This window comes from Cheilinus undulatus, linkage group 4 (genome assembly GCF_018320785.1).
Source record: "Cheilinus undulatus linkage group 4, ASM1832078v1, whole genome shotgun sequence".
In the NCBI taxonomy this organism is placed as follows: Eukaryota; Metazoa; Chordata; class Actinopteri; order Labriformes; family Labridae; genus Cheilinus; species Cheilinus undulatus.
Window position 1 is genome coordinate 9,360,382 of NC_054868.1, and position 16,861 is coordinate 9,377,242.

Consider the following 16,861-nt stretch of genomic DNA (forward strand, 5'->3'; position numbering starts at 1 on the left):
GCAGTGCTGTCTTTTCTTTTCTGTATTGCAATGACATGGTCTGTCAACAAATTACAGTACAAACCGTAATAGCAGAAATATGAATCTTGTCCAGTCTCTTGCAATCAATATCCCACTTACACTAAGGTGTAATTTACAATTTACAATAATTGTCATCAAAACTTTATCCATAGTTTACATCAGAACGTTCCTCCAGAGTACACTCTTATACTGACAACATGACTAAGCAATTTGACTGTCTTATCCGTACACAATGACACAAGGACTTATCATTCTGATGGCACTGACTCGTTCATTGACACAGATATGTACTTTTGAGAGATGAACTAAGGATTTTGAGCAAGAGACCGGCTTTTGCAGGTAATCCATGGTATTTTGCTATTTGTACGAATTATTTGAGCAACGCACTTACTGTTTTGCAAATGTCGAGGATGATTTGAGAAATGTACCAAAGCAACTGAGAAAAACTGTAAATCAGACATCCTAGGTGAAATACTCCATATTAGTCTGCTTTATTTCAGGTGTTGTGTTACAGAAATGCCAGCTGCTGTGGCCTAATGAGTTATTCTTGGTTGATGTTTGTTGGTTTGAGTTCACAGAGCATTCAGGCTCCTTTAAAATTAGAGCCAGACTGATATCCAGGTCAGTCAGTATATTTTAGATCCCATATGTATATCTAATGAGAATCAATCATATTATCTGTTATATATGAAAGACATAAAAAAGGCAGAGCAGTTCAGGCTGTCTGTGGCACCTTAAATAGACTGTTTTACATATCCTATATCATAGCCTGTGTTTGGAAAGGTCACAAGCTTTTAAAACATTCTCAGAGGCTGAATGGATGAATGTCTGCCTGTCACATTCATCACAGGCCAATCAGAGCAACAAAATATCTGACTTTCAGACTGGGCCTACGGTGGTTGCTTCTTGGCATGGTCTAAGCATGATTTTCATTTCAGCTGCATGTTTACAAGTGATGGCTTTCAGACTGCCAGCATGAGCGCCGCGTCTTACGTTACGTGCGTCTCACACGTGGAGAATCTAGAAATAGAAGGCTTGTCTATCTTTCTGCAAGCTGCACGTGTCTCTCAGCTGAAATAGGGACAAATTATAAATACAGATCCATATTTACCTTGTTTACAGTTTTTCTCAGTCGCTTTGGTACATTTCTTAGATCAGAATTAAAATTCTCATAACTACTTGTTCAATCTTCGCATCATTGTGTCACTTGTGCACGCACAAAAAAGCAGTTTCTCATTTTTTTGAACAAGTTGCAAATGTTTTGGTACATCCATGTAAATGATTCTGTACAATGTTCTGCGGTTTCCTACATTATCAGTTGCTCATTTTATGTTGATCAAAATGTATTATAATGGGTCTCTGTTGAATAGTCTCCCCCCCCACAACATTTAGGCATTAGTTCATTGCATAAGTCTTTACATGCCAAATGGTTGAACATCTTGTCATGAAATGTCAAGCATATTTCTATGCTTTTCCAATAGACTTCTTTTTTTCCTAAATCTGTCCTGAATTTGTAAATTGCACCCAGGTGAATCTTGACTTTCTCTAACGAAGGGAAATGTGTGAAGCATTTGATCAACCAATGATCAAGGAATTTGATTGAGGAGAAGTTGATGATTGAGGAATTTTCTCAGCATGAAGATGGAAAGTAGGTAGCTATATGATCGCCAGCCACATACACAGATGACCCTTCTGGCTGCCATGGATACAGCATGTGATGACATCACAGCAGATACCTGCAGAGGTTGGATAAGACACTCCAAAAGATTCTCTCCATGCTGCATCACAAGAGAAGACATTCGTTGTGATGTGGATGAGAATTTGTGGCCCAACAGACAGGAACATCAGGAGGTGTAGGAAGACGACACTGTAATTCCTACAGCACTGCATGTACAGTTTTTCCTAAGAATACTGTCCTATGTTCACATTTCTCCTTTTTTTTTTTTTTTTGTTTCTTTGTGCTATGCAGTGCTGTCTTCTTTTCTGTATTGCAATGACATGGTCTGTCAACAAATTACAGTACAAACAGTAATAGCAGAAATGTGAATCTTGTCCAGTCTCTTGCAATCAATATCCCACTTACACTAAGGTGTAATTTACAATTTACAATAATTGTCATCAAAACTTTATCCATAGTTTACATCAGAACGTTCCTCCAGAGTACACTGTTATATTGACAACATGACTAAGCAATTTGACTGTCTTATCCCTACACAATGACACAAGGACTTATCTTTCTGATGGCACTGACTCGTTCATTGACACAGATATGTACTTTTGAGAGATGAACTAAGGATTTTGAGCAAGAGACCGGCTTTTGCAGGTAATCCATGGTGTTTTGCTATTTGTATGAATTGTTTGAGAAACGCACTTACTGTTTTGCAAATGTGATGATTCAAGAAATATACCAAAGCGACTGAGAAAAAATGTAAACATATATGAATGTCAACAGTGGTAGAATATATTTACTGTGTCTGTCTTGATGACCCAGATGAAGGCAACAGGCTGTTCACTAGCTTCAGCTATTGTTGAAGCTTTCTTTTTCCATGTCAGTGAAATACAACACAGGATCAACACAGAAGGATCCATCCATCTATAACTGTTACTAGTGTCAAACACCTCTGAGCAGTTAGGCACTATGTTTAATAGCAGAAATTCTATTTAACTTTATTCCTGTCTGGAGCCTCAGTTTGGTATCTACAGAAAATCAACATTCAAAAGCAGTGTATCCTGTATTAAATAAGATGAAGGGGGTTATGTTGGGAAAAAAAAATACATTTTTGTACTGAAATTTGCACCTTTTGAGGTCATGGTGATTGTTAAAGCAATGTTTTAGGCTTTAGCAGCTCCATCAAAAAGCTGCTTTATTCCAGCCTGATTATTGTGAACTTGACTTTTTGCATGAATATGTTAGTATGTCCGTCTGCACTCGTCTGACGTCCCTTGTTCATTGTAAACAACAACAGCGAAGCTTTGTTCAGAGACAGAGAAGTGATCCACTCTGGTTGTGCTAACAGACCACAGATACGCACATAAGGACTTTCTCTAATGTTCCCTTTGAGAGGGTAAATGTGAGGAAATATTTTCTGTTTTAGCCACAAAAATAAGCAGGAGTTAAAAAGCTTTATCCTAATTATAGCAGAAGTTATTTTAGAGACTCTCTAAGTGAGGGATATATTTGATTGTAATAGATGGGTCAAAACTGCTTATCATTTTACTCTGAAATACCAACAAAGCTTCCAGAGAGCGTCGTTTGGGTTTCTGGTAGATTTACCAGCTATCTAGTGTTTGTCCAGGGAGGTTGTATGACATATAACACACCCAGCTTAAAGCGTACAAAGACGGTCATAAATAAGAAGGAAGGGCCATTATCTATGGGTTGTAAACCAGAAATCAACAAAACTTGTAAATCTATGATTTTACTTGAAAGTTCTAGTACTTGTCAGTGTTTATGTTTTAAGTTTCTCTGTAAACTTTTGAAATAAACTGTCTTTTAGTTGTGCCTGAGCACAGGAAATAGCCACAGGCACAGTTGTAACCTTGCAAAGCAGGTGGAATGGCCAGATTCCATGTCTGCCATCAGAAAAATCCATCTTGCAAAGCTTCAGTTTGAAACGATTGTTCTAAGTCTGCAAATGGACCAAACCAGTCAGCATCTGTTGAGGAGAATGAGCTCTGACTGGCCCATCATAAATGTGACAGATCATTTGCCCAAACACCATCTGTGAGTTTTTGGAAAAGTCCTGCCCTTCCCAAAAGCTTTGTAAGAAAGGTTTCCCAGATGAATGTGAAATTTAGCTACCATTGTATGAAACAGTTGATCTGGTGTGTCAGGTTAGCATACATCAGGGATTTTCACCAAATTTGTCAACTCTGATTCAAAGTTTTTGAGTTTGGAGGTCATAGGTCAAAGGCAATTGACATTGTCATTTTCTTCAAACCTTGCACAAACTTAGTCCACTTTGACTTAAAGATAAACTGAACACATGGTCAAGATTGAAAGCCACCCAGTCCTTCTTACTGACCCATCACTGTACTTTCACTATCCTGCATTTGTAAACCTCAAAGGGGCCAATAACCACCAGGAGGAAGTTCTGTTTCACTGATATTTGGGGGAAACCTTTGAACAGGTTGTAGTCCAGATAAGGCCCAGTAACAAACATTACTCAGTAAACAAAGGAAACGCGCCTTCCTGAAGGGAACCAGGAAGCTTTCAGTGACAAATCTATGTGGGTGTGTGCCTGCTTAATCTAACTACAGTGAGTCCTATAATATCGTCCAGTAGTAATCTCTGTACCTCTCCTTGTGTACACACGGTGATTTGACAGACTTATCAAGCCTTAGTGAACACCCCTGACCGCTGTTGTTCATAACTTTAGATTTATTTGACTTAGAGCTGCTAAATTCTTACCTCAAGCACGTGACTTTTGACAGTTTTCAGGTGTGCGTTGCAGTGAGGGGAGTGGTGTAAACCCATGCAATTCAGGTCACTTGACACAAAGGCAGACAATTCTCCGTAAACACTCATTTCTGCTTACCTGTTTATGTGAGCTACAAAACTGAAATCCATGATTTGCCTCATTTCTAGTCAGAAATGTCTGAAAAGCAAATTCACTCAACAAGTTCAGATAAACGTCCTATTTGAAGATATCAAAAGCCAAAAGGCCTGCATTGCTAGTTAAAAATTTTTTAAAAATCAAGAAAATTTTACTCAAGTGTCCGTAAATGATATGTAATATCTAATTAAGAAAGTACATTTTATTGTAAGACACTCAAGTAAAATTTTCTTAGTGCTTTGATAGATTTTTCTTAATATTTTATTTAAGTTGGTCTTATTTATTACATTTATATGGACTTTTTAATTGAATGTGACTTTAAATGTGTAATGACATATTTTGACAAGAAATTTGGAAACCGTTGCTTAGTTTTGAGCTTTTCTGCACTAAAACAAGCTTTGGCTTCATGCAGCAGTAAACCCTCAGAACTGTCCCAGTTTAAAAGTTGTTTTATATTTTTAGTTTTTATATCTGTGCCTGCTGGTGCAAGTTTTCTGTGTGTTACAGTCAGTGTTGGTGGTAAAGTGTTGTACTCAAAGTCGTCCATTAGAGTACTCAGTACTCAGATTCTTTTGTAGTTAGGTGTAAAACGCAGTAGTTTTGCAATGCATGTAATCTGTAAGTCACTTTAATATAAATGTAAGTTGTTATTATAAAGACTATTCGCCATGCTTCCCTTACCTTGTGTTGCAAAAACAAAATTGAAAGGAAGAGACTCGAGCATCATTTTATTACAATGTGAAACACCTTAGTCTAAGAACATTTTCACATTGTTCAAAATTGTTTTGCTATCCTGCTTTTCTGCTTTTACAGTAGTAAAAACACTCCATTCCCAAGGACAGCTGCCTTTTAGCTCAACCAGGAAGATGGCCAACAGTCAGGTCAACATTTATTCTCTGTGTTGACAATGGTGTCCATCCTCCAGGTTGCTATAAAAGTTTTTGTTTATTGCTTTTAAGACACCAACAACAACCGTTTTTCTCCTTCCACATCTGCCATCACAGTTCAAAGAATTAAATGAGTCTGTTTTGTACAGATATGACTTTTATGAGGAGACAGGAGAATCAGTGTTGGGATAGTTATTCAAAAAAGTAATCCATTACACCTAACTAGTTCATGGTTTAGAAAAGTAACAAGTTGCATTACTTAGTTATTCACAGCTAAAAGTAACTAGTTACATTAGAACTAGTGTAACTAGTTACACTAGTTAGAAAAAAAGATCTAAAACTAACATATTCCCACATTGGTGTAATGTAATGTAATGGCACTACTTAATGCAGTAAAAAGTGTAAGTGATGTCAGCACAAGAAGTGATGTTAAATGGCAGGACTTTGTGTATATTTGACCTACGAGAGGTTAGTCAGCAGTCGAGTCCATCTGTCATGTGTTATGTTCAGTAAAGTCATGTTAAAAAAGTCAATAAAAGACTGTCACTGCCTCCTGATAATTCTACATAGCACTAGAATTAGCACAAATCTTTCTTCTAACAAGGACATTAACAAGATATTTCCTTCCTGCTCTTGAATACATAAAAAGTGACAGCAAAGCTGTGAAAATCAGACCAGAACAGCACCTCGCAGAAGAATAGGAAGACAGACAAAGCCACAGAAGATAACGGACTTGCTGCCACAAGTCTGTTTATCTCAGCTTTTGTGGTTACCTGTTGCTGAAGTTAAAAATTGACCTCTGGTATAGTGCTGGGTTACGTCATGCTTATTGTCACACTGATCAAATGAATTGGACTTTGGGGTCAGTTGCACTCAGGGCGCTTGTCCCTAACTGTGTGCTTCTGCATAGTTCATTGTAAGATTGTGAGCATCATAGTTACAGATTATGTGCCATAAACCAAGCTGTTGACTGACAGTAGAGTTCAGAGGCAGATACAGTAGGCTATATGCCACTGAGATGAGGGGGTTTTATACTTTTCAGACTGCAACCCCCAAAATAAGAGACTTATAGATGAAAAACTTTCTCAATCTCCAAAGGATATGAGCTCTTTTACAGGAAACCAGGAAGCTTTTGGGGAGGTGGGAGTGTGCACATTCATTGTTTAACTATATGGATTCCAGTAATACTACGATAACATAATAATGCCTTTAATGGGGTCTGTTCCCCTCCTTGTGTACACATGATTTTCTGATGGACTTATCCAGTCTGAACAAACACATCTGGTGCCTTGGTGTTTATTCCTTTTAGATTTATTTGACGGTGTTCAATAAATAAATGCTTGAGCCTAACCTCAAGTGACCGTCAACATCTTAACAACATCTCCTCATAATCGCCTCTTTATGTAAGTTGAAAAACATGAGTTTGGCTCTGTGCAGCAGCTACATAAGCATGCTGTAAACACTGACTGAAGGCTGGACATGCTTATGCATGAATCAGTAGTCAGTACTACCAGAGGACAATAAGACACAATTGTTTAAATGTGACATGCTGTACATAGCTGGGGTAGGCAGGGAGTTCTTCGAAGCCTATGTACGTAGGTCTGAGGTACAGACGGAGCCATTGTAGACGTTCAAGAGCGGCTGAATGAATGATATAATTATGATGAGTGTTGAGTTTCATGTAGGGGTTTTAAGGGTCATATTTATAACTGAAGCTTCTACAAACTGCTGCTATCAAAGTCTTGAAAGAGAAACCATGTTCTCCTTTTTTATCAGACTTCATCTACTTTCAGTCCTTCCAGTCTTTCGAGTGTCAACATTCGAGTTAAGAGATGGAACAGCTTTGTCACTGTGATAAGAAAAGATTTCAGTTTATATTTCTCGTAAAATGCTGTAGCATTAAAGTATCTAGGACATAGTACACATTCCCAGAAAAAAAAATAGATAATACTGTCAATATTTATTTCAAAGGGTTAAACTGACCCATTTTCAAAAATATACTACTGCAGTATTAATGAATGGGGCTGGCTGTGATCAATTATGATGTCGCTAGCTAACTAGGGCTGTACAATTAATCCCAAATTTATTAGTATCCTATTATAAACATTTACACCAAACACATTGCCATAAATACAAAAAAGTTCTTTTAAAGTGAATGTCTAATCATTTTAAGTTCAAGGTAGCTCTCAGCTACCTCTCAGATAAATTTCTGCCAATTTAGAGGTTAAAATAGTTTGTTTATCGTCATTGTTTTGATCATGCGATTTTACTTTTGCCACATTAAGTACAAAAAACAGCTACTAGTACTACCAGTTAGATTAAAACAACTACTAGTACCACTAGTAGACTGTTACTTCCAGTAATTGTACTCAAAATTTGAGTACTAGTAGCGCTATACAATGGTTGATTTCACTGATATCAAATATATGATGAAATGGCTTTCCATATAAGCAAGAGTTAAAACCATCATCACAGCTAACAGAAGCTACTAAAGTGGAACAGATGTATTGGAAAAAGCACAGAATTTAACGCAAGTGTTGATAATGTTAATGTTACTAAAAACTTGCATGTAGTAGTATATTACTGTTAATTTTTTGTGTCAGAGCAGCAACTTTTATTATTATTCTCTTGAGGAGTTGGCAGCAATAATTGAAAGTTTGGACCATCTCATTCAAACTACAGAGCTAAGTGTTTTCTTTAAATTTTCATGGTTTAGGCACAACTAAAACCCCTCAGTTACAATTTCATGTCTTTGTTATTTAATTCAGAACTGGGATTTGAAGTACTCATAAGCTGAACACCAAAGAAAACATATTCAGTCAGCGGCAGGTCTGTTACTGAGGTGTTTGTTTTTATGGTAAATTCAAATTAGCGAGAACTCAAGCATTTGTTCATAAGGTGGTGCGAGTGTTCGACTATTGAAATGACTATGAAGTCCCATCCCTAGCCGACATGAGTGGTGTTATTGTACATCAGAATTCTTTCTTATATCATGCAGGCAGAAGAAAATAGACTTAAAGTCCAAAATATTTTACATTTTGATTATGACTCAAAGGTTAATTTAAGCCTACATAAAGTCACTATTTCCTGTATTTTTTCATATTGCACTATATCTATTGCAGAAAGTACAGACATCCCAGTTTTTAAAATCATTCAGCCCAAATAGCTGCCATTTAAGTAAAGGAGGTCTTTTAACAAGGCCTTTTAGTCCTTAGATGCAAAGAAGGCCTTTGACTTGAGCTGAGTGGGAGCGTCTGTTTGAAGTGTTGAAAAGGTCTGGAAAACTGAATCCTCTCTTTAATGGACCAGGATAAAATTTAGGAGCCTGACAGCCGAAGAAGAGCCACATATTTCATCTGCAGCCTGAACATGAAGCCAGCTTATGAACATGACTGGAGAAGAGCAGACAAAATGATCTCATGAGTGCAAAGAAAAGGCCCTGTCTCTGAGCTGTAAGACCTTTATTACTACTCCAACTCATTTTGGACTTTTTGTCTTTGCTGGTACATATCCTCTGTGCGTATTTCTGAGACATAAACTGAATATTAACAGACTTTCATTCTGTTTCCTCCTGATGTTCATGTAGATTTCAGTTTCAGTTAAGAATACAAAGGAAATGAGGCTTTCTGAAGGGAACTAGGAAACTTTCCATGCAGTGATGCAGGTTTGTACCTGTACTGTCACGCTATTTCCTTAATAAGCCATGTAACCCTGTTGTGTACAGATAAGAATCTGATGGATTTATCCAGTCTTAATGAACAACTCAGGGCCCCTGCTGTTTATTGTAAGACTCAAGGGACCCCCATGGCCTAGCTCCTACAGTGTTCAGGCTTGTGTTGAAGAGAAATGTTTTCACTCCACTCCTCAGGTGACTTGGCTTCAATACAGAAACTTCTCCCAAGGAAAAGAGCAGCTTATGTCCCACTGAAGCCATGAGAGTATCCACAAACACAGCATACACTTGTACTGCATAGTGCTTGTGTTAAGGACTTTAATATAGATTAAGAGCCTTATCCTGGATTTGATTTTATTTAGGATTAACCCTGCTAATGAATACATATGATAAATACTCCTATTCCTGTATCTTATTTTTTAGTTTAATTTCTATTTTTTGCAAGACACATCACTGTAATTTTACAATCTAAGAAAAAGGAAATCACTGTGGCTTATTGTAGGCTTTAAAACTAATATGGGGAAGAGGTGGCAGTAATTATTATACACGCCTTCACCTAGACAAAGCATTTAAATACTTTCTCCCATTTGAATTTACAATTATATTTATATCATTATCAAAGGAAAAAATATTTTATTTGTCACTCATTAAATACAAGGCACTAAGGTCGCCTTATGTTCACTGTCTTGTGCTGTTGATTGTTTATGAAAAGAGGCTGACTCTTTCACCCTAAACTAAATCTGCCTATGGGGATAAATGACCTTATCTTACCTAGTGTTTATTGCCCGTTGAGTTTGTATGATTAGAAAAAAATCTAGTTTCAGCATGCCGTTAATCTATGTTATGTCCTTCTGCTTAAGTATGGTTTTACAGTCAGATTACATAGTTGATTTGAAATACATCATAATTTATCAGTCCATCTGTCAGTAGTGTTTAAATATACAATACATGAACAAAATTATCCAGCCATCCAGCCATTACACCAATAGGGGCTGCTTTAATATGGAGTTGGTCCCTCTTTTGCAGCTATAACAGCCTGCACTCTTCCTGGAAGGCTTTTCACAAATGTTGGAGTGTTTCTGTGGGAATTTGTGGCCATTCACTCTGTAGAGCATTTATGAGGTCAGGCACTGATGTTGGACAAGAAGGCCTGGCTCGCAATCTCTGTTTCAGTTCATCCAAAAGGTGCTCGATGGGGTTGAGGTCAGGGCTCTGTCTGGGCCCGTCAAGTTCTTCCACACTGAACTCATCAAACCATGTCTTAATAGTCTTGCTTTGTGCACTAGGACACTGTCATGTTGGAATTAGAAAAAGGCCTTTCCCAAACTGTTGCCACACAGTTGGAAGCATAGCATTGTTTAAAATGTCTTGGTATGCTGAAGCATTAAGACTGACCTTCACTGGAGATAAGAGGACTAGCCCAGACCCTGAAAAACAGCCCCATACCATTATCCCTCTGCATCCGCCAAACCTAGACTCACCCATCAGACTGCCAAACAGAAGCCAAATTCATCACTCCAGAGAGCAAGTTTCCACTACTCAAAAGTCCAGTGTTTGTGTTCTTTACAGCTCTCCATCCAAAGCATGGCATTGGACTTGGTGATGTGAGGCTTGCATGCAGTTGCTTGGTTATGGAAACCCATTCATGAAGCTCCTGCAGTTTTTGTGCTTACATCAATGCCAGTGGCAACAGGTCTGATCCAGCAGCTGACTTTAATCATTTGCAGCTCTGGCCATATACTTTTGTCCATATTGTGTATTTATACACTTAAACAGAAAATTTAGAAGGCATAGTTAGTTAACATACAAACGTATGAATGGCCAAATAAGGTAGCTTATCTTATCTTAGCTTGTTCAGTCACTCATACATCTTTTAAATGAAGCATTTCACACAAAAAAATGCCACCTTCCCAGCAGGCCAACTCCTTCAATTATTTCTTGACATGTAGTTTTTGTCTTTGTAATTCTCCAAACACACATTCCAACTACTTAATGGTAAAAATAAATAAATAAATAACCCAGACGAAACCATCCTCTCCCTCATGGCTACAGGTAGTTTCTATCAGGTCTCTATCTATCTGCACTCTCTCAGATTTTTGAGGTATCATCTGTAGATTTATGGATATCATTCACATTCATAAGTGGAAATGAGGTGTTCAGTCTAATGAGGCATGAAATCATGTTTCATAGAGAGAGAGAGAGAGATCTCATAGAGATGTTTACATGCCCAAATACAAAACAAATACTTGAAACACCCAATCAAACCTGGATACTCAGGTTCTAAACACATTTATTGCCTTACATGTAGGACCTCTTCTAGTGTTCTTCTTCTACCTGTCTGCAGAAATCCATAGCTAACTTTCAGTTAAGAAACTTTGACCTACTTCTCCACACAGGGGGCATGCTGCCTGATATCAGTACACTTAGTCATTGTCGAGTAACCCTACCTCACACAATCCCACACTCAATAATCCACGGTATTCCCTTTGCCTCACCAAGGGTTTCTGATTTTGCCTGCCTCTAGGACCTTCTTACCTTTTCTCCCATGTACTCTCTTGACCTCTTCTTATTTTCCAGGTTCAGTTTGTTCTGAATAAATCTGGACAGTTGTGTTTCCAGAGTTAAATGCTGTTTTCTTTTCATTACATAAAGCTTTCAGGGATTTTGTGATCTAGAACTTGTTGTTCTAAAATACCTTGAATGATTTGATGGGAACAATATCTCCATGCAAAAAGGGGATGGTGTGAGCCAGCGTCAGTGGCCTGCACTGATCCGCTCCCATGAGTTTGAACCTTCCACTCTATACCGGCAAAGCAGCCTTGTTATATCTGGCTTTGCATTATTGAACAAAGCTTTGACAGAGAAATTCTTTTATCCTCCCTGCTTGTCCATCTCACATTCTGCTGGTACTTTAAGAGCATCTTGTACAGCCTACAGAAATTAAAATGGGATACACCTTGACCTCAGCTCACTTCTGAAGTTTAAATTACTGGCTTGTTAAGTTAAGCTTCTCAATACTGAATCTTATTGTAGGTTTTTTCAGCCTTATGGTTTGGGTTTTATGTCATTTTTTGTGTCTTAAAGTGGTTGCAGAGTACTATCCAGAGAAGCACATGATCCATAGTTAAAAGCAAAGTTAGGCCCTTAGAGCTGAGCTTACTGAACAGTTTTGGCTTAGTGAGGTGAATCCTCATTGAGTTACACAACAGGCAATGATGCGCTTCCAGTTGTAAAATATGACTCATTTGTTTGCTTTAGGATTGGGTTTTACTAGTGATGTGTAAATTGTCAAAAAAAAAAGTGCAGTCTCTATTTACTGAAGACTTGTTTAAATGTCTGTGTGTTGTTGTCGTCCTCTACAGACCAGGTGCTGGAGAAGGCCATGCACAAGTGTGTCCTGAAGCCTCTGAAGAGCGTGATCGAGGTGGCTCTACACGACTTCCAGGTAAGGCAAAAGTGAATTCTGTAAAGCCAGATGGACTGGTTTGCCAATATTATTGGCTGATACTATCCTATCACTGATGTTGGTATCAACTTGAATTATATTTTTGGTTTTTATAGAATCTGATATGGATTATTTTTGTGCAAAATAAATCATGATTTTGGGTAATTAGACAATGTTTAGAAATTAAGATATGACTGAACTTTAAATGTTACTCAATATTAAAGACAACAATGTGTGTGTTGTGTCATGCTGTGCCATGTAAATCCTCCGCTCAATGCTAGACTATGGTCCCCCTGCCACATTTCCTGCTTGTTTGTGTGTAAGGAACCATAGAAAGCGAATCAGAGCTTCATATGTTTGGCGTCTGGGTTCGAATTCCACCTGTGGCACTTTCCCGCATGTCTCGCCCCTGTTTCTGATTCTGTCCACTGTCCTCCTCTTTCAATAAAGGCATAGAAAGCCCAAAAATAACTCTTTAGAATGCCTGTACAGATAACTTAATGATTGGTGTGACTCCTTGCTTCCCAGTAAATCAATCATAGTGCTTGTCAGTCTGCATCATTTCAACAAGTAGTGACATTTTAGAGGAGGTGCACACTAGTTACAGCACATGCTTTGGTATTGCTTTGAAGCAGAAGCATGAATCAGGCTTAAAGGCTGTCAAAAAATTGTGGTTTTTTAATATCTGGTATTCCTTGGCATCGTGACAGTCCTTTAACCTGTGGATTGTGTATTGTTCCCCCAAATATTGATATCATCACATCGGTATTACATCCTATTGTGTTGGGTCACACCGTCCCTTTCCTATTCCTTTGCATCATATATCACAGCTTTATCATGAGTTGAAGGAAGTAGATGTAACACTGGAACCAAATACTGTTACATGCTGTTGCACAATATCATAAGAATGATTTAGAGGAAAAAAAAAACTACACCAACAAAGCAGTCGAGTAGAGACCATTACCATAATACCAAGTGTTTATGTACACATTACAAAAATGATCCTTAATCAATCTTTGTTGGCTGTGCGAGTTAAAATTCCCCTTTGCTGTGTTTTTCATCCTCTTCAGGTTAGTAGTGGATCTTGGCAGCAGCTAAAGGAGAACCTGGCCCTGGCCAAGGCAAAGAAACCCCACGAGCTTGGGGTGGACGGAGCCGTTCCCCCTGACGCCATGGCTATTGAGAAAATCCGCCACAAGCTCCTCAACATGAGGAAAATGTACTCTCCGGAGAAAAAGGTGTCACTGCTGCTGCGTGTGTGTAAACTCATTTACACCATCATGCAAGATAACTCAGGTATGGAGAAGGTTCCACAACTTTGTTTTTTAAAGAGTGAGGCCGATGTGTAGGAACAGAACGAGTAAGAATAACAGAATGCAATGGTCAGAGAAATTTCTCTTTTGACTGTTCATTTCATTTTGTGTTACTTTCAGATAGCAGTTTAGTGTTTTGCAATTGGCTCTTTAATTTATTTAAATGGTGTTCCAACTTCTTTGGAAAATGGGATGTTCACATTAAAATTATTGGACCAATAAATTACCTTCAGGCTGATTTCTCTCTCAGTGATGTCCAGTCTTTGGGTTTATATGAAATGTTGAAACTTCAGTCTGTCTGTACCTTTGTCCTCTGTCCGACCTGTGCGACCACCACACCTACCTGAGTCTTTGCTTCCTTTCAGGGAGGATGTACGGTGCCGATGACTTCCTGCCCATGCTGACTTATGTGGTAGCTCAGTGTGACATGCCTCAGCTGGACACGGAGATCCAGTACATGATGGAGCTGCTGGACCCTTCTCTGCTGCAAGGAGAGGGTACGTCATGCTGTTTCACTCCCTTACAGTGATAAATGAACACAAAACAGTGAAGTGAAAAAGGTAAAAAGAAATGGATATTATGCTTTACTAACCTGACATGCCAGATAGACTGTTTCATATCTATTGCATGGATATATTTCACATTCATCTGGGAAACTTCAAAAAGCTATGCTTTTCCTTTACCTTGTGTAAATTCTTGGTGTGACTTCCAGTGACTACTGTCACTGACTAAGGAGTCCTGGTGTCTTGCATGGTGAGTGAGGCGCTAATCCTGATATGCAATTCAGGGATATAAAATTGTATAAATGTTATCTGTTACACCTAAAACAGGACATGTGATTATTCATTTGCTTTCTACTATGAAGAAATGAGAGGACAATATGAAGAAATGGCCACAAATACCTTATCAAGCTCATTTTATTAAGTCTGTGTCAGTATTTACACAGTAATAAGTTTGCATTTTTTTAAACTAGCTGTAATTCGACCTTGTTTACTATAAAAGGAGATATAGAGCCCAGTCAGAGCCTTTACATCTCACATCATAAAAGTACCACTTTAGAAGCAATCAAACAAAATCAGTCTCCTTCCTGTAAGTTTGTGCAGAAGTGTCAACTTGTTTCTAAGTGTACAACTGCTGTGAAACAATCAGAAAATAACATTTTATTTGTCATTATCATCAGTTGTTTGTAACGCCTCTTACAGCAACTTTGTAGATCAGTGTTCTTCTGGATGGTTGAATAACTGTTTTTGTTAATGGAGTCTGGTAGCTTTGAAAGAGTGATGTTAAAAAAAGTATCATATAAAATCTCTTTCTTTACTGATCTTTGATGTAATGTTTGCCTGCAAGTGGCAAAACATGCCCCTACTTTAAGCTAATGAAAAATCCCTTTGACCACTTTGTTGCAGCTTTTATAGCTCATGCAACAGCTGGCTGGCTCAACCTACTGAGGCATCTAGGTATCAAAACATTGAAAAGGGGGCTCCAATTAAAAAAGGTATAGATGTTTGATCTTCTGTATGAAAAGGGGATTAAGTCATATCACTTAAGTTTTGTTGTTCTTTTTGTTAACACTCTTTAACCCAGGTATTTTAGCTGGACCTTCCCCACTTGGTAGAGTTTATCAGGAAGGTCCATTGATAAGACTTCAGAAACATGAGTTTAGGAAGGAAAGTCCTTACAACATTAAGAGGAAATTCCAGTTGATGTTTGATCTGAATGGAACAGGTTCCAGGAGGGAAAAGAAAGCCTGACCCTCCCTCAATGAAATATTTTCCTGTGAACGTCAACCTGTCTGGAACGTAAGCTTATTGTAGAACAGTTAAGTGTTGGTGGTGTATGTTCTCATGCTTTGATTTATTCTTTAGACCAAAAACGCTGTTCTTATTCAACCACAAAGAAGAAAGTGTTTGCCTCTTTTCCTTTTGTTTCACATGACTTAATGATCTCAGAAAGTTTTGTGTCTTTCGCTCTGTATTTATTTCTTTTACAAGGCTAGATGTGTGTCACTTCTGTTTTTTTTTATCCTCCATAAATCCTCCAACAACTTCTCTGTCTCTTTCTCTGTACCCATAGGTGGTTACTATCTGACCAGTGCATATGGAGCCATGTCGCTCATCAAGAACTTCCAGGAGGAGCAGGCAGCCCGGGTGCTGAGCTCAGAGACCAAGACCACTCTGCACCAGTGGCACCGACGTCGCACTGCTCAGCGTTCAGTGCCGTCTGTGGACGACTTTCAGGTATCACGCCTGACCTGAACCCACCTTGAACATCCAGGCAGTGAGTCTAAGTTGTACCAATTCCAAATTACATCCAAACTCAACTTTGGAAAGGTGCATGAAAGGTGTTCATTCACGGAAAGGAATACACTCACATTTTCTTCTAACATCACAGCATGTGGATCTTGGGGTCTGTTCGATTAGTCCTTCTTGGTTAGGAAGGCTCCTAACTGAGTGAAATGATCCTCAAGTATTGAAGTGTCAGCCATGATGGAGTTGTTTCACTGAAAGAAGCATCTTGCTTTTGTGTTGGTTCCTTCCGCCTAGCATGCACTGGACCAGGGGGACAAGGAGAAATGAAAATATGACTCCCATTTCTTGCCTAACCTTTATTTAAATGACTGCCACCCACCTGTTCATGACAGTAGGTGATCTGCATGATCATAATAGACTTAAATGAGGACTTCACTGAATTATGAAATAAGGACCACTATTTATTTACATCACTTTTCTGCCCTGAAACTGGCCACAACTTTCAGTTAGCATTTACTGCTGCTAGGTCACAAAAGTCGGCTTGTTTTTTCCTTGATAGTGACCATTAGGTCTGCTTTAAATACGCTAACCCAGTAGGCTTAATATTTTTTGTTCTTCAAAGAAAATATTCTAAAGAGTACTGAAAATTTTACCCATGAAAGTCAGGTCCACTTTTGTTGTTGACAAAGTTGATATCAGAAGTCCCGTCCCCTTGAT

The 16,861-nt window shown here is 38.4% G+C and overlaps 1 protein-coding gene across 4 annotated transcripts in view; it reads left to right on the plus strand.

Annotated features, from left to right (window-relative positions):
- Positions 1-16,861, plus strand: part of LOC121508121 (ras and Rab interactor 2-like) — a 72,753-nt gene that overhangs the window by 51,553 nt on the left and 4,339 nt on the right. For 3 of the 4 annotated variants that reach the window (XM_041784666.1, XM_041784665.1, XM_041784667.1), the window contains 4 exons: positions 12,500-12,582; positions 13,653-13,878; positions 14,261-14,392; positions 15,969-16,132. In XM_041784666.1, the coding sequence (XP_041640600.1) occupies positions 12,500-12,582; positions 13,653-13,878; positions 14,261-14,392; positions 15,969-16,132 (605 nt within the window). Of the gene's footprint in view, positions 1-12,499; positions 12,583-13,652; positions 13,879-14,260; positions 14,393-15,968; positions 16,173-16,861 lie in introns of all 4 variants that reach the window. The other variant, XM_041784668.1, reaches the window with a different exon arrangement.